The sequence below is a fragment of the Rana temporaria genome, chromosome 4 (genome assembly GCF_905171775.1).
Source record: "Rana temporaria chromosome 4, aRanTem1.1, whole genome shotgun sequence".
NCBI lineage: Eukaryota > Metazoa > Chordata > Amphibia > Anura > Ranidae > Rana > Rana temporaria.
In genome coordinates this window covers 232,645,211-232,664,448 of record NC_053492.1, presented here as the reverse complement: position 1 = coordinate 232,664,448, position 19,238 = coordinate 232,645,211, and the positions used below count along the sequence as shown (strand labels likewise).

Genomic DNA, 19,238 nt, shown 5'->3' with positions numbered 1-19,238 from the left:
ATAATTCACCTTTAACGTTCTCTAAAGAATTCTCACCGTGTTCAAAGTTTGATTTGCTATGAATTTTGTGTAAAAGACGCTCTTGCCGCAAACTGAGAACTTCAGCTTCCAATTCCAAAACTTTATTCTTCATCTTGGCATCGTGACTAGAAACATGTTTGGCCAGTTCTTCAGCATACCTTCTGCTACTTTTCCCATTTGGTTTACATCGAATGATGGCAACTGCCAAAGCTACTTTTGCGACCATTTCGGACCATTTCTCATTTTCCATTCTATGATACAGTACTATGAAAAAAAAAAAAAAAGATGATGTTTAATTATCTGTGATTTGATGTACACTCAGGATTTCTTCACTATGAATGATTGATTCTAACTTCCAGCTGATCAGAAGAAACGTCAATGTATCTGAAAAGCCTGCTTGTTCTTCGTACAACAAGCTGGTGCTGGAGGCACTAGACATGGTTCTCTCACTTTAGTCTTTTACTAGAAGCATGCAAGAAAAAAAAAGGCATGGCTACTGTAACTTTACAATATGTGCATGGAATCTGCAAAATATACACTGTATATATTTTAAATAAATACAGATAGGAAAACTAGACTTTTTTTTGCTATTGTGATCCGACTTCCTATTAGAGGGTTGCTGCATTTGTTGGCTCATTCATTTCCTATGGTACCACTGTATGTAGGAACCTAACCACCCTCTCTTGCTTGCTCCTGAGATGGGACTTTGGGATCTGAAGCATGCATAGAGCATTGCACATGACCACAACTAAGGTGCACCGCTTGCTTCAAACAAATGATCTCCTATTGGGTGAATTTCCCTTCAATCCATCTGACAGGGTTTTTTTAACCCACTGTGACAGCCATTCAGTACGACAGTACCAAAATGCTACTCTCAGCAGTGGGCTAGTTCACACATTGGCACTGATCTAAGTTAGTCTGCACAGATCAAAGCAAATCCAATTCTAGGGCACATATAATATCATGGCCTGTTAACGCCACTAAATTTTGGTGAGCTGCAATGTGTTGCATTCAATACAGACACTGCATTTTATGCAGCACCCTTCACTGCACAGCAGAGAAAAAAAATGTACACTGTATTGTACAGTATTTCTAACATTACAGATTTTTTATCATGCAGGCTGGTGTAAACAAACCCTGAGGCTGGGTTCACACTTATGCAAATTGAATGCAGGTTTCCCTGCATCCAGTTCGCATGACAGGAGAGTGTGACAGGCTCACAATGGAGCATCTCCGGGGTGGCCGTGGTCCGCATTTACAAAGGCTTGTTTGCATCTTTGGTTGATATTCAGGTGTGAATTCAGGCAAAAATTCGGACCAGATTCGCACCTTAACCAGTGAACAGGAACACAACAGACCCCCTGCTGTGAGCCGCGGCCGCAGCATGTGTAGACCCAGCCTAAAAGATAGGCGTTCTTTTAGGACTCTCAGGCCTCTTGTGGTAAAATCTTATTCCCCAAGTCTGCATGCCTGGTGTAATAATTAAGAGGGGGTACCAACCTTCCTACTAACATTTCTTTTATTGATTTTATATTTTTGTGAAAATGCAGGCAAAAGAATGGGAACATCCTTCTCTAGAGGACTGAGGCCCCGTACACACGACCGAGGAACTCGTCGGGCGAGACACATCGTTTTCCTCGTCGAGTTCCTTGTTAGGCTTGTAGAGGAACTCGACAAGCTTGCTTTGCTTACACACTGTCAAGACAAAATCTCCTCGTTCTCAAACGCAGTGATGTACAACACATACAACGGCAGGGGAAATTCGATTCCACTGGCACAACCCTGGGGGTTGCTTTTGCTAATCGCATGTGTTTGCGTGTTAAGTAAAAGTTTGGTAAGAGACGATTTGCACTTTTCAGTCTGTTACAGCGTGAAAAATGTGTTATCTCCATTACAAACGCTACTTTTACTCCCGTCTTATACTTTATTCTGAGCAAGCGCGGGTTTCTTAGCATACACACGCTTGAGTTTCTCGTCGAAAGCCAGCCCGACGAGGAACACGACAAGCAAATTGAGACCCCCATCGAAGAAAAAGAGAACTTGCTCTCTTTTTTGCTCTCTTTTTTTCTCGACAGTTTCCTCGATGAAAAACGTGCACACGACCGGTTTCCTCTGCAAAAAAGCTCTCCCACCAAGTTTCTTGATGGATTCTGCCGAGGAAACCGGTTCTGTGTACGAGGCCTAAGTGTGTAGGAATACAGCAGGATCTAGAATGGAAAAATCCAATATCTGTCGTCTCTACAGATCACAACTTTCTGTGTACACTTTCATTCTTTTTTGTTCTCAACAATCCCGTATTATCTTTCACTGCTAGTAATAATAATAATAGGTTTTATACTGAGCACTAATGCATTCAAAAATGGTGATGGATTGTCTAGGCCCTGTTGGATTGCCTGCCTCTCTGGCTCTCCTCAGACTGACTCCCCACCGAACAGCACAACTCGCTTGGGATCTCTTCTCAGAATTTGGGGACCCAGCCGATTGCTGGGGCCCCACCATAGCTTCAGTTGCTCCGGGCCATCAGGGTCCCGGAACTAAGAACACCGCGTAGCACGTGCTCCCCGGCCTGGTAGGCCATATCGTCGGGGCCCGTGATGTGTGGTCACCCTGAAGGTGGGTGCCACACCCGGAACCAGAAGAAAAACGAACCCTGCCAGAATGACGTCTGCTCCTAAAGTACCCTCCCCCAGCATGCCCCGCGAGGGAAAACCCCTCCTGATTGGCTGCTGGCAAGAGGCACTCCCACCTAGACTCTACTGGCGCCACCTGTCGCCCCGGGGTGGAAAAGCACCTCAGGAACACAGAATGAACACACAATAGTGCAGCTGAAACAGAGGCTTAATTTACACAAATTACCTGGATGAGAGTTAACTAACTCTCTCATCCCCCTCTAAATTTAGGATAGCACCTGTACTGAAAGTACACAGGCGCTACACCTGTTTGTTATAAAATTTTGCAAATAATGTGCGCTGATAAGGCTGCAGAGATGGGCACTGATAATCAGTGTAAATGCCCCCCTTGTCACAGGATTACTGGTTATTGGCTTTCTTTTTGTAGACAGTGACAGCTCTGAGGAAAGGAAATGCAGATGGACTGGACGACCGCGCTGTAACCATCATTTGGCTATAGTGTGGTCAGCAGGTGGTTAATAAATAGTGCCCTCAGTCACTCACTTACAGATCCAAAAGAGTTTCCCATTTCCTCCCTCATTCCAAATCAGCACACTGTATATCACAACTTAGGCCCCTTTCACACTGGGGTGGGAGCAGCCAATTTTGCGGCGCTATTCGGCCGCTAGCAGGGTGGATTTACCCCCCCACTAGCGGCCGAGAAAGGGTTAAAACTGCCCGCAATGCATTGCTGGCGGTATGGCTGCGGTGTCCCATTGATTTCGAATTTGGCAGGAGCGGTGAAAGAGCAGTATACACACTGCTCCAAAGATGCGGCTAGCAGGACTTTTTTTACCGTCCTGCTAGCGCACTGGTTTGCAGGCGCTATTTTTAGTGCAATAGCGCCTGCACACTGCCCCAGTGTGAAAGGGGTCTTAGAGTGTTAAAGAAGAACTCTGGGAAAAATTTATATTTTCCCATGCTGTGGGGCTATGCCCACGCTGCATGGTTTAACTGCTCGCCTACTTGCAGAGCGGAGATATACTTACCTAATCCACAATCCTCCAAGTGCAAGACCGGTCCCTGCCTCCATTACTTTCTTTCCTGGTGACACTGGTCATCAGAAAAGAGAAGGCGATTCAGACAGCAATAAAAAACTGACAGGAGTTCTAGAACTTCCAGGCTCCATCCGTAACAATAAAAAAAGGTTTTGGTTTTCGACTACGTTAACCACTTCAGCTCTGGAAAATGTTATCTCATTCGACCAGGCCATTTTTTGCTATTCAGCACTGTGCTATTTTAACTGGTAATTGTGCGGTCATGCAACACTGTACACAAATTAAATTCATATTTTTTCCACACAAATAGAGTTTTCTCTCGGTGGCAGTTGATCACCACTGGGTTTTAACTTTTTTGCGATATAAACAAAAAAAAAAACAGCATTTTTTTTTAAAAACAATACTTTTTACTTTCTGCTATAAAATATATCCAAATAAAAAAATGTAATTTCTTCATAAATTTTGCCCAAAATGTATTCTTTTATAAATCCCCAATACATGTATATTGACTGGTTTACGTGAAAGTTATAGCGTCTACAAAACTATGGTATACATTTTGTTTTTTTTATTTTTTAATACTACTAATGGCGGTGATCTGAGACTAATAATGGGACTGCGATTGTGCTGAGACAATCGGACACTAATTGATGCTGGAGGGGAACTGACTAAGGCCCCTTTCACACTGGGGCGGGAGGCGCGGTGGCGGTATAGCGGCGCTAAAAATATACTGGCGCTATACTGTCGGAAATTGCCGCAGGATTCGGCCGCTAGCGGTGCAGTATTAACACCCACTAGCGGTCGATAAAGGGCAACTCGTGACGCGGCCGTAGGAAGCTTTTCTCATCACGTCAATCACTTAGCCTGTGAATAGGAACGCCCACTCCTGCGGGATTCACTACCCGGAAGCCGGGGTGAAAAATAGCGATAAAACGGTATGCACGAAAAAAAAAAAAGATCAGCATACTGTCAGTGTCAGAAGTCAGCTCAATATAATGTTAGAATTTTTTTTTTAGGGTGAACCCCCGCTTTAATTAGCCACAGAACCTGTGTAATTCATACGTTTAGTTTTAAAGGTATGAGGTGGCAACCCTACACATGTCCCAGAATATTGCCCAGCCATTCAGGACACGCATGCGTAGTGCACACCCGGCTGTGAAGCCACAAGCTGTCACACCCGGGTGCCTACACTAGTGCCAGCGCCAGGGAGAGACGAAGGAGAGAAAGGAGGCTTCGGGTGGTCACATTGCTGGATCATGGGACATGTGTGTGTTTATTAAGTCACTAGCTGCTGACTTTTACTAAACACAAATGTCTGGAACTCTCTGCTTTAAGTGGTGGACATGCTTTGGAGAATAAGCATATCATTTAGTGTCATATCAGTAAGTGTCACACATTGTCCATTTCTAAGATAAAGCAATGCAGTGACCTATAACAAGGCCTCTTTCTTACCCTGTCTGACGACTGGGCTGTACTGAACTCCTCACATACTGCTCCACTATCTCTCTTCTATACACAGCACCATGAGGAGAATTTATCCAAACTGGAGCACACAGAATAATCTGGAGCAGCAGCTGTACCGTGTACTGTAAACCAATCAGCTTCTAACGTCAGCTTGTTCAGCTAAGCTTTGGGAATGAAAGCAGCTAATTGGTTGCCATACACAGCTGTTCCAGTTTTGATAACTCCCCCTCACTGTCCCTATATAAGAAGGCGCCTGCCTGACTGGGCTGTACTCATCTCCTCACTCAGTGTCACAGTTCTATATGTTCTGCTCAGCCCCTCACATACTGCACATATAGGAAAGGATAACCTGAGTCTTCCGGCGCCCCTCTGCTTACCTTGTCTGACTGGCACTCCTAAAATACTGCTCTGCCACTACACTTTTTTGTAGTCAGAGTCCGTATACAATACAAGGAGCTCCCCCCTCGCACGGTCTGACAGAACTGCACTGACTCTCTTCACACAATGTTTTTACAGCCAAACTATCAAGATCAAACCATTTTACAGCAAGGAGTGGGGGCACAGCACAGAACATACCATGTAGGGCTGTTTCTTCCTCATAATGATGTAGTCCGAGCACAGAAACTAGCAGTTTTGGAACTAGCTCCCAGTCACTTGTATTACCAATCCTCTATGTCTGAGAGAATCCATGAGGGTTCCATCAAAGGAATGTGACTGCGCTGTACCATATGAAATCAGAGCTCCCAATTGTCTCTGATTTGAGGGGACTGTCCCTGATTGGGAACAATGTCCCTCTGTTCTCCTCATTTGTCCCTCAATCTATATAATTGTATATAAAATGCACTTTTTATCTTTCAAAAAGTGTTTCCCAGTGCTAAACCTTTCATCCAAATTCTAAAGTGCTGCATTTGTACATTTCAAAAGCCAATATAAAGGTGTAGTACTGGTAAAAAAAATCACTTGTAGGTTTAACTAATCATTTGTTTGTACAATTCTCCTTTTAAGGGGGCGTGTCATGTGACCTATGCCTACATACCTTTGGCAATAGGTGTCCCTCTGTGCAGCGGTGGCTAGTGCTTCATTTTCTTGGGGGGGCAGCCCCCACCCAGCCTGCCAATCACTCCCGCACCCTGTTGCTTGATCGATTTCCGCTTCCCCTCTCCGTCAATCGATCGCTGCTTTGTTCGCCTGCCAGCCCTGTACTTACCCCATCCAGGTTGCGGCTCCCCCCCCTGCGTTTCCTCCGAGTCCTAGTGGTCGCTTCTCCTCGCGGCCAATCGGGTCTTAGGACTCCCAGCCAATCGGATCTCAGGACCCACTTCCTGATTGGCTGTGAGGAGAAACAGGAAGACATTAGCAAACATTAAAGCGGTTGTATACCCGATGACACTTTTACAACCGGAAAGGCAAAAGGCATAATGAGCTAGTACTAGCTCATTATGAAATACTTACCTTAGAACGAGGCGTATCACGGTCCCAGTGCTGTGAGTGGCTGGAGCCGCGGGAAAATTCTTTCCTGCAAGATCCGGCGTCTGCGGCTCATGGCAAGGGGACCGTACAGGTTTAGGAGATATTCTTTTTACCTACAGGTAAGCATTATTATAGCCTTATTTTTATATTTTACTGTAGGTAAAAGTTAAAAAAATTACTATTCAACCGCTTTAATTAGTACTCTGCGCCCCAAGCCCACCCTTTTTGAAGCCAATTAGAGCCTCAGGCTCTAATCTTGCGCTTAAAAAAAAAAAACATTAAAATCCATACGTCCGGCGCCCTTAGCGTTGCCACATCATCCCTTTAACCACTTAAGACCCGGACCATTATGCAGGTTAAGGACCTTGCCCCTTTTTGCGTTTTGGCACTGCGTCGCTTTAACTGACAATTGCGCGGTCGTGCGACGTGGCTCCCAAACAACATTGGTGTCCTTTTTTCCCCACAAATAGAGCTTTCTTTTGGTGGTATTTGATCACCTCTGCGGTTTTTATTTTTTGCGCTATAAACAAAAATAGAGCGACAATTTTGAAAAAAATGCAATATTTTTTGCTATAATAAATATCCCCAAAAAAGATATAAAAAAATCAAAAATGTCCTCAGTTTAGGCCTATACAAAAAAAACTAGAGCCTCAGGCTCTAATCTTGTGCTATAAAACAAAAACAAAAAAAACATTAAAATCCATACGTCCGGCGCCCTTAGAGTTGCCACATCATCCCTTTAACCACTTAAGACCCGGACCATTATGCAGGTTAAGGACCTTGCCCCTTTTTGCGATTTTTGTTAAAAAAACTATTTTTGTTAAAAAAAAATCTCAATAAGCGTTTATCAATTGGTTTGCGCAAAATGTATAGCGTTTACAAAATAGGGGATAGTTTTATGGCATTTTTATTAATATATTTTTTTTACTACTAATGGCAGCGATCAGCGATTTTTTTGGTGACTGCAACATTATGGCGGACATATTGGACAATTTTGACACATTTTAAGTCAGTGCATTTTAAAAATGCACTGATTACTGTGAAAATGACAATTGCCGTTTAGGAGTTAACCACTAGGGGGCGCGGAAGGGGTTAAGTGTGACCTCATATGTGTTTCTAACTGTAGGGGGGCGGGGATGGACGTGTGACATCAGTGATCGTCTTATCAGGGAACAGACGATCACTGACATTGCCACAATGAAGAACGGGGAAGGTGTGTTTACACACACAGCTCTCCCCGTTCTTCAGCTCCTGAGACCGATCGCGGGACACCGGCGGCGATCGGGTCCCGCGGGCACGGAGCTTCGGACCGGGTTGCAAAAGCGCCGCCGGTGGAGCGCTCACGACCCCATGGCTGGGCACTTAAAGAGGAAGTACAGGTACGTGCTTGTGTCCAGCCGTTCCCTTCTGCCGACGTATATCGTGGTGAAGAGGTCCTTAAGTGGTTAATCTAGGACACACATTAATTACACAGGTTCTGTGGCTGATTAAGGTAGTAATTAAACTCACTTGGTGCCTTACCTGCATTAATTTAGCCTCAGACCCTGTGTGATTAACACAGGCTGGGAGGCATGGGTACCACTCATTAGGGTGAATGGGACAGCACTGTCATTGCATATACATGAAGCTTCAGCTGTACCCCACCATTTTTTAAAGTGAGAACTGAGTGATCATGTGACTGCTAATCACTCAGTTCTTGGTCTTCTAGAGATAGGTGACAATGTTCATTGTAGTGCTGGGCTGGAGAGGGGGTGGGCACAACTGGTTTCAGCTCTCAGCCACATGCTGAGAGGCAGAGCCAGCTGTCAATCAGGCATCAGAGTGGATCCCAACAATATTTGTATTGATTCTTTCAAAGCCTGGAAAAGCTCTGTGACATCAACCAACAGCAGGCAATAGCCATATTAGCTGACTAAGTCACTGGAGTGCAAGAATAAGCATACTCCTATGACCCACATAAGAAGTACGACCAAAAAAAGCTTTAGCCATACTTTTCTTTTAGGCGCTAAAGCAGGTGTGAGAGAGCGACATAAACCTCTTTGCTGCCAGTCAAATGCCTCTGAAAAGAGATCTACTCTAGATCATTTTTTAGAGGAGCTGTGAGCACTGTTGCACACTGTAGCCCCTACATTATTAAATAAGACTTACAAATTGGCAGCCTGTCAAACAATCTTATTTTTGGTCTGCTTTAACCCCTTGCTGTCCGCCCAACAACAGTTTTACTGTTACAGGGCGACAGCTTTGCACCAGATCACGTATATATACACTGTACGTGATTTGGCTCTTCCGGGTAGGGGGCACGCAAGTGCGGCGCCTCGCTCCTTCTTTGTTTATACACTGCAGGAGCTGATCAGCGGGTACCGTAGACCTGATGTCTGCCGCCCCCTGACGAATATTCGTTACATAGGCAAAACAGAAGTCTGCCTATGTAAACAAGTCCGATTGTGGTTCTGTCAGTAGGGAAGGCATGGATCAAATCAGGGACACAATCTATGCCTTCTAGTAAAAGCACATCCCGTAGTACACAGAAACACTGCTTAGTCACACAGTTAACCCTTTGATCACCCCTGATGTTAACCCCTTCCCGGTCAGTGTCATTAGTACAAAGACAGTGCATATTTTTAGCACTGATCACTGTAATATTGTCACTGGTCCCCAAAAAGTGTCAATTAGTGTCAGTCGGTCTGTCGCAGTATTGCTCTTCGTCACCATTACTATAAGGTGACCAGATTTTTAAAATTAAATTCAGGGACATTTTTTTTTTTTACTAGTAATGGCGCCAATCAGCGACTCTCTGACCGCCACCTCTCAAGTTTCACTCTCCGGCCCCCCGCCAGTCCCGGATTTACTCCCTTTGCCGCCCCAAGGCCAGGTTCTTCAATGATGCCCCCCACCCTCCCCCTTAAAAAAAAACTGAAATTCCCCCAACCCGTGCCCATCATTGCCGCCTCACCGTGCCCTCCTTGCAGCCTCACCATCACTGCCGCCTTACTGTGCCCTCATTGCAGCCTCCCTCACCATGATTGCTGCATTACTGTGCCCTCATTGTAGCCCACCACACCATCATTACAGCCCCCCTCACCATCATTACAGCCCCCTCACCATCATTGCAGCCTTACTGTGCCAAACAATGTAGCCTCACCAGTCAGTGTGTTCATTATGCAGATCGAACATCTCCTGCTCCTGCTGAAGAAATATTCCCTCTGCTCCGACCAGCACATGATTATCAGAAAGGGGCACAGATAATGGAAAAAAATACACCCCCTAAGCTAGTGGGAGTGGGTATGTAATTTAGATTTTTTTTTTTTCATTCTGCACTGATTGTCTTTGAAATTGCCCCAGACCCTGTTCAAATCCAATCCGGGGACAGATTTGGGGTGGGGACAGTGTCCTCAATCCGGGGACTGTCCCCTGAAACCGGGGATGTCTGTTCACCCTACATTACTAGTAAAATAATGAAATAAATAAATAATAATATCCCATAGTTTGCCGACGCTATAACTGTTGCGCAAACCAATTATTTATTTTTACCAAAAATATGTAGCAAAATACTTAGTGGCCCAAATTTATGAAGAAATTTGATATATTTTTTTTACTATTTATTGAATATGTTTTATAACAGTTTTTTGTTTTCAAAATTGTTTGTCTTTTTGTTTATAGCACAAAAAATAAAAAGCACAGGGATGATCAAATACCACCAAAAGAAAGCTCTATTTGTGGGGAATAAAAGAACATACATTTTGTTTGGGTACAGCATTGCATGGCCGTGCAATTGTCCGTTAAAGTAACGCAGTGCTGTATCACAAAAAAATGGCCCGGGAAAGGGGGTAAATCTTCCGGAGGTCAAGTGGTTAAGGTCAGTCGTGAACAGTCGGTTTGAATGGTAGTTTAAAAGGCCTTCCAACAGCACTACTGACACTCTGCGTCCAGGGCCGATGACTTGCATGTGATTGCTGAATAAGAAATTGCATGCGAGTGGCCTCAATTAGCTGCGGGAGTCAGAGACCTCCCATTGCTTTCAATGGGGCTACCTCTCGCAGATAATCTCTGGGAACCCACACTGGGGTTTTGAAAATCCGATCGTGTGTACGAGGCTTTAGGGCCAGTTCACACCCTAAAACACAGTCCAGATGTGTTCCAGGTGCTTTTCTGCATGTGCGTTTTTGAAGCTTTCCAGTGGGTTCTTGATGTGTTTTTGGTGCAATTTTGATGCAGTCCAGTGCATTTCCCCCCCTCTTTTTTCTTAACTTTAAATAAGCACATGTGTGTTCCAGTGTGTTTTTGGTGCATTTAGGTGTTTTCCAGTGTAGGTGAAATGCAGCATGTTCTACTTTTTTGTTCTTGAACTGGAACACAGTGGAACTGCAAGCATTGGTGTGAACTATGCCATTAAAAACCATATAACTTACTTTTCATGCGTTTTTGATGCAGAAATAAAACACACTGGACTGCATGTTATGTGAACTGGCGTGAAACTTTAGGCTAGGAATAAAAATGGGCAGACAGGCAAGATTTTTAATGTAGAAGTGACATGTTGTGTCTCTTCTGCATTAAAGCTATTTACCTGCCTGTCCACCGTTGTTCAGTAAGCTGCACAAGTGTAGCTCAATACACAAATTCGGCAATGTCTAATCTTAGAGCCGGAAGCTGGCCACCAAAAGATGTTGGCGGCCAACGGAGAGTTTGGGGGATGGCACATCGCTAAATTCAAGGTGAGTATGGGGGGACTCTGTTGGGGGCACCATATGTAAGGGGGACTCTGATGGGGACACCAGATGTAAGGGGGACTCTATTGGGAACACTAGATGTAAGAGAGCACTCTGATGGGGATGACAGGTGTAAGGGAGAACTCTGATGGGGACACCTTATGCAATGTGGTATTATTTATTTTACTTTAAATATACTGTAGATGTGATTAGCCTATTTTAATGTTATATTAGAGAGGAATTCGGACCCCCTTGAATTTTAATTTATTACTGCTGCCCTAGGTGGACATTTTTGCATTGCAGAAATGTGCGCAGAAGTGTATGCATTCCTGCAATGCACAAATACACACAGGCCTTTTGCAGGTGTGCAGTTGTGCCATTAAAGGGTCACTAAAGGGAAAAAATGTTTTTGCTGAAATGACTGTTTACAGGGTATAGAGACATAAAAGTTAACTGATTCATTTTAAAAAGGATTACAAATAGATAAAAAATCAATCATATAATGTGCCTGTAGGTTAGTTTCACTTTTAAACTGTTTTCATGTTCCTGTGAACTAGAGACACACAGAACAAAAACAAGCAAATCCAGGGCAGTGTTTTCTTTTTAAAATGAATCTGATTGGTTCTGTTAAGTTTTAGACACACAGTAATGACAGCTTAGACCTACAGTGAAAAGCTCCCAGTATGATGGTTATAAGGAAATAGACAACCAGGAAGTGTGGAGATCAGAGCAGAATTACAGCCACTTCAAAGCAAAAACGAACAATAAGGACATGAAACCAGTACTGCAGTAAGGTAAAGGAAGCTATTTAGCTAAAAAAAAAAAATCCTTTAGTGATCCTTTAAGTCTTCTTGGTACAACCACACACCTTGCTTATGCCTCTCTTTACCTGTGGCAAAACATATGGTAATAAAATACCATTATATACCATTTTGGTGCAGCACAGTTTGTGCATAGCATACTAGCTCATCATGAATTACTTACCTGAGATCGAAGCCCCTGAATCGACTCTTGCTCCTCTCCTGGTATCGTAGCTCCGGCACTGTGATTTGCCCAAACCGCGATGACGTCACTCCTGCGCATGCACGCGGGAGCTGTCAGTGACGGCATGATCACCTTCACTTACGGCACGCTCAGTGCGCCTGTGCCGTTGTCTAGAGGTAAGCCTTAATATAGGCTTACCTGTAGGTTAACGTGGTCTGTGAGGCCGCGTACACACGGTCAGACAAAACCGATGAGAATGGACCGAGGTTCAGTTTCATCGGTCCAAACCGACCGTGTGTATAGCCCATTGGTCTATTGTCCTTCGGTCCAAAATTTTAAAACATGCTTTAAAATCGACCCGATGGACCACTGCCCGATCGGTCCAAACCGATGTTTAGTACAGAAAGCATTGGTTCATAACCCGCGCATGCTCAGAATCAAGTCGACGCATGCTTGGAAGCCTTGAACTTTGTTTTATTCAGCACGTCGTGTGTTTGACGTCACCACGTTCTGACCCGATCGGTTTTTGGAACGATGGTGTGTACGCACATCAGACCATCAGGCCACTTCAGCGGTGAACCGATGGAAATGGCCCGTCGGACCATTCTCATCGGTTTGGAACGACCGTGTGTACGCGGCCTAAGGGTTTACAACCACTTTAACCACTTCCATACCAGGTACTTACGCAGCTTCCCGCCCAAGCCAATTTTCAGCTTTCAGCACTGTCGCACTTTGAATGGCAATTGCGCGGTCATGCTACACTGTACCCAAACAAAATTGGCGTCCTTTTTTCCCCACAAATAGAGCTTTCTTTTGGTGGTATTCGATCACCTCTGCGATTTTTTTTTTTTTGCGCAACAACTAAAAAAAGGCTGAAAATTTGGAAAAAAATTACGTTTTTATTTTTTTCTGTTAATTTTTTTGTAAATAAGTTTTCTCTTTCAATTACGGGCACTGATATGGCGGCACTAATGGGCACCGATGAGATGGCACTGATGGACATCGATGAGGTAGTACTGACGGGCACAGATGAGGTGGCACTGATTGGCGGCGCTGGTATGCGACACTGATGGGCACACATAGGCGGCACTGATGGGCACACATAGGCGGCACTGATGGGCACACATAGGTGGCACTGATGGGCACACATAGGCGGCACTGATGGGCACACATAGGCAGCACTGATGGGCACTCATGGGCGGCACTGGGCACTCATAGGCGGCACAGATGGGCACTCATGGGTGGCACTGATGGATACTTATGGGTGTCACAGATGGGCACTGATAGGTGGGCACTGGGCATGGATGGGCACTGTGGGGTGGCACTGATGGACACTGGGGTGGCACTGATGGACACTGGGGTGGCGCTGATGGACACTGGGGTGGCGCTGATGGACACTGGGGTGGCAGCACTGATTTTTGCCAGGTTGCCAGTCAGTACCCATTTGTGGGCACTGACTGGCATCTTTTTTCTTTATGCTTTTTTTTTTATTTATTTTTCTGGCATTTTTTTTTTTTTTTCTTCTGGCATTTTTTTTTTTTTGCCCACCCTGGTGCTCCAGGGTGGGCATCCCTGGTGGTCCAGTGTGGCGATCCGAGGGGGGGCTGCGCTGATAAACAATCAGCGCTAACCCCCCCTGTCAGGAGAGCCGCCGATCGGCTATCCTCTACTCGCGTCTGTCAGACGCGAGTGAGGAAGAGCCATCGACGGCTCTTCCTGTTTACTTCGTGATCAGCCGCGGTTGGACACGGCTGATCACGTGGTAAAGAGTCTCCGCCGGAGGCTCTTTACCGAGATCGGAGATGCAGGGTGTCAGACTGACACCCCGCATCACCGATCGCGGCGATGCGCGCCCCCACGGGCGCGCGCGGCATGAAATCCTGCAGGACGTTCTAGAACGTCCTGTCAGGATTTCATAACCACTTCCCGGACGTAAATCGGCCATAGGCCGGGCGGGAAGTGGTTAAGGAAGATCTCTACATGGAGCAACCACCAGGGGTTGAGCAAGGAGACAACCTTGGGTGTGAACTAGATATGTGCATTCCCGTTCGTACGAATGTTATTTTCGTACGAAAATGTTAATTTTCGTACCCGCAGAATAATGTGTACATACAAAAAAATTAAAGCACCAAAATACGAAAACGACAGGATTACGAATGAGCCGCATAACGAACAACCGCAAATACGAACGAACGATCCGACGAAAATACGACAAAACGAAAACAGCAAAAGAACGAAAATGATATTTTGTTTGAATCCTTGTTCTGTTCGTATTTTGATTTTCAGTCGTATGTTCATATGACATCTAACAAAAGATTTTCATTCTGTATTTTGTTTGAATCCTTTTTCTGTTTGTATGTTCATACGACATCTATAACAAAAGATTTGTATTCTGTATTCTGAATTCCTTTTTTCTGTTCGTAATTTGGTTTCAAAATACAGAATACAAATCTTTTGTTATAGATGTAATTTTCGTTTTTTTGAATGGGCAGTGAGTGTAGTTAGTTAGTGAAGCAGCTTCTCTTTTGTGCTGAGTACAGTAGTACAGTAAAGCCAAATAAACTTTTCTGTGGATTTTCGTCTGAAGGGAGATCAGTTGGCCAGACTTTGAACCTGGAACCCAAAAATGGTTTTCTGATGGAGTTTAAAAACGAACGAACGTTCGGTAAAACGATCGTTTTTATGTTTGTTGTTAAAAAAGTCTGACCAAGTGTATGGGGCTTAACAATAGTTAATATGGATGAGCCGCTTGTTGAAAGTGCCGCGAATCCCACGATATATTTACGAAAGTACAAAACGACGAAAATTCACGAAAATTATTGTCTAACAAGTAACGAACATGAATTAAACAGAATAACGAATCATCCCGCATGTACGAAAATAAAACGGTAACCAAAATACGAAACGATCGGAATACGAAAAAATCGCGTCATACGAAAAACGAACGGGAACGAACAGGAAAACGGGCGTCTTACGAAAAACGAACGGAAACGAACCCACGGAACGATATGAAACGGAACAAAAAAAAAGAAAAAATTTCTGTGCACATGTCTAGTGTGAACTTCAGAAGAGCATTTAAGGTCTTAAGCAGTCTGCAAGGATGTGGAATGAGAAAGTGAACAAAGTACTTACTAGAGAGTGATTCTAAAGAAGTAAAGCAGTCTCTACTCCAAGAATCAAGAAGACAGAAGGCTATACATCCTTATCTATGTTGATGACATTATAACCTGTTTTGAACAAGAAGGGGATTATAATCAGATAGTTCACAAGCTGAAAGAAAACGTTTAAATGAAATAGCTTGGGAACACTCGCTACTATCTGGGAATCCAAACAGAAAGAGAAGAAGATGGAAGTTATCGTCTTAACCAATTCCAGAAAATCTCCAAAATCTTGGAACAATTCCATATGCAAGACGCCAAGGAAGTGTACACTCCTATGGAACCAGGCTATCTACAGAGCAATGAAGCAAAAAACTTGCTACCCAACAATGACATGTATTGCACAGCAATTCATAAGATGCTATATGTTGCCACTGTGACAAGACCAGACATAGCCGCAGCAGGGGGCAAACTATGCAGGAAATTTTCAGCTCCCTGTCAGCGTGACTGGAATGCAGTAAAGAGAGTGATGCAGTACCTCAAAGAAACTAATCAGATGAAGTTACGGTTGCCAGCAACATCAAATTTAACACTGGTCGTATATGTGGATGCTGATTGGGTCGGGGATTCATCTTCCAGTATGGGGAAGGAACCATAAGTTGGTCTAGTCGAAAGCAAGTAACTGTCACTCTAACTTCATCTGAAGGAGAGTTCATTGCAGCAGCACTTGCATGTCAAGAAGCAATATGGATTTGTCAACTTTTTGAGGACATTGGGATAGACATGTCAAAACCAATTTCCATTTTTGAAGACAATCAGGGTTATAAAAAACGTACGCAATCAGAAAGGGTCAATCCCAGCACCAAACACATTGATGTCAAGTATCACCTACTGAGGGAAAATCAAGAGCAAGGTATATTGACATTCAATACTGCCCATCAGAGGAGATGACTGCTGATGCACTCACCAAACCTTTGTTGAAGGGACGTCATAATTATTTCCAGAAGAGGCTGAATATAAATTGACAAAGCACATACTGTTGAGAAGGGGTGTTGGAAGAACAACAGCATGATTGATAATAAATTGACAATACTGTATGCATTATACCTATCTATCCAGCAGGTGACACTACAGTGTTATAGTGTGTTATTCTATGGTAATGTGACGACAGAATGTTCTGTCTATGTTCAGTGCATGTACTTGTATGCTCCTTGTTCCTGTTCTCTTCCTGTTCTATGATAAAAGGCATGTATTATATTTATCCATAAAAGTAAAGACATTTTCTGTATCCAAGAAGCTTCCAAAGCATGATTCCAATACTCAGCTTACATAGGGTGGGCTCTGGACACTTCAAGTTTAGTGCAGGGTACAACACAGGACACTCTCTGGTTATAACTGAACTTTTTAGGGTGACACCCTTTGTGGCTAGTGGTAGGTGAACATACAGCTCAGGCAGCTCCAATGCATCATAAGCCAGCAACTCTGGAACAATCTCTGCAAGGGTTAACAAGGACAGTCACTAGGATGTCTCTCTCTCACTCTCTATCTCTTAAGCCTTTTCTCATGGTGTACTTGGGTGTCTTCTTCCAGTACCAGCCAGATTCTGTACTGTGAGCCACCAGGCTAGATCCTCAGTGGACTTCCTACAAACTGCTTCCAGCAATTTCAGACATAGTTCACTCAGCTGAAACCTCCTACAGACCTCAGGTAAGTGACCCGGGGGCCACAACCCTCCATGCTGGGTCTTCTCCACCAGGACAAGAACCCTGCTGTTCCAGGACCCAGCCTTTTTATACACACCTCAGCCCCCTACTGACCATTCTTCTCCCCATGGATTGGCTGAGGCTGTATGAATATGGATGTTCAGGGTCCATCTCTTCCAACCCACTAAATTCTAGAACAACCAGCAGATCCCAGAATATCCAAAAGCAATCAAACCTTGCTCCGCTGGCTATAGAGGAGCCAAAAAGGCAATCCAACTAGCAACCTAACTAAGAGGGTGTTACAAAAATAGCAAGGAAAGTATTTATGACCCATCACATTGAGCAAGTGTAGATTATACCTACAATGAGTTTTACTGGTGAATGTGTGGAGAACATGCAATAAATATCAAATTAATGTTTTTTTTAGATCTAGGTCTTAAATTGGCTAGGATTTTTAATTCTAGTTTACAAGTTGTGGGGATTGAGTTATCCTGCAAAATACAGTATATTGTAACACTAGTCAATATCGGTCAACCACCGACATAGGCGCTGTTCTTTACAAGGTTGTAAATTTCTGGCATAAGTAATTCACTGCCAGATTTAATGGGTGGCTACTTTTACGAATTACAAGGAAAAATCAATGATCCTCCGGTATTTAAAGTTTATTAGATATCACTTGATGGTATGAGTTTAGTTATCCTATATGCTTACATACGTATATAGGCCTTCCTACAGGGGAAATCACTTTTATTAACATCCTTTTTACAGGATTGCTTGTCCCTTGTGCACATTAAATAAAATTCTTGGGAAAGAGCCAAAACCATTTGTCAGACCTGGTATTGCACTTATTTCTCTTATGTCTGTGTTTTACACACTTGATAGACATTCATTCAAATGCATTCACATCCCTCCAGGGAGGTCACATTGTGCTCCTTGCTTTGACATTCACTTCAATGTGTTAGAGCAGAATAGGTCTAGAGGTATACCAGTACTTCACTTTCTGCGTTGTATTTGTTTCATTTGCACAAATCTTTTTTAGGCAGAAATTATACACTTTGATCTAGATGAAGACTTTTGACTGATAACAGCATGACAGGTTATGCAAAACTTGGGATTATGTATAAATAAAATGACCTTAGCATCCAGACAGCAGATCAGCAGCCACTACTAAAAAATGATGGATGTTGCATGAATGATTTCCTAAATTATGATTTTATACATGATGCCATAAATTCCTAAATTACTTTTCAAATACAGATTTTAAAGCCATTTGAATAGAAGAGTATGAAGGGAGATCATGCTTTGTTTCACACAGAAATATGATTCATCCCTTTATGTTTGCAAAGAAAGAGATATTCTTTATGCAGATACTGTTTGCCCTGTTGTACTTTTTTTTTAGATGGGGCCACTGATTAATTAGATAATAAATGAGGGCAAATGAAGCGCTACTAATTATTTTACCTGTAAAACTGGGAGGAAAGGCACAACTACACATTTTACTGCAATATGTTTTTGCATTTAACACTTTAATCACTTATATCCCTATGCCATTTTAAAACAACACTGGGCTAGAAGTTTTGAGTCTCATTGCCTTTTTAAAAATAGCATGTCATTTAAAGCAGAAGTCAAGTTTGATGCTATAACTACCAGCTATCAACTCTTCTGAATAATACTTACATGAGAAAAAATTATGATGTCATCTCTGACATCATCGTTATTTTATCTTAGGGGCTATCCTGAAGCAGCAACAGAGGTGATTATTTGTTGCTGATAAAATTAAGCAACATATCTCCATATACAGTATCTCACAAAAGTGAGTACACCCTTCACATTTTTGTAAATATTTTATTATATCTTTTCATGTGACAACACTTAAGAAATGACACTTTGCTGTAAAGTAGTGAGTGTACAGCTTGTATAACAGTGTCAATTTGCTGACCCCTCTAATTAACTCAACACACAGCCATTGATGTCTAAACCGCTGGCAAAAAGGTGAGTACACCCCTAAGTGAAAATGTCCAAATTGGCCCCAATTAGCCATTTGCCCTCCCTGGTGTCATGTTACACATTAATGTTACAAGGTCTCAGGTGTGAATGGGGAGCAGGTGTGTTAAATTTGGGTTTTGGC

The 19,238-nt window shown here is 43.4% G+C and overlaps 1 protein-coding gene across 1 annotated transcript in view; it reads right to left on the bottom strand.

Annotated features, from left to right (window-relative positions):
• The window catches only part of MEI4 (meiotic double-stranded break formation protein 4), a 146,465-nt gene extending 140,824 nt beyond the window's left edge, over positions 1 to 5,641 (bottom strand). The window contains exons 1-2 of the mRNA XM_040349994.1: positions 5,527 to 5,641; positions 37 to 285 (exon numbers count right to left, since the gene is read on the bottom strand). Coding sequence (XP_040205928.1) covers positions 37 to 271 — 235 coding nt within the window. The 5' untranslated portion in view covers positions 272 to 285; positions 5,527 to 5,641. The remainder of the gene's footprint in view (positions 1 to 36; positions 286 to 5,526) is intronic.
• Positions 5,642 to 19,238: the final 13,597 nt, after the last annotated feature.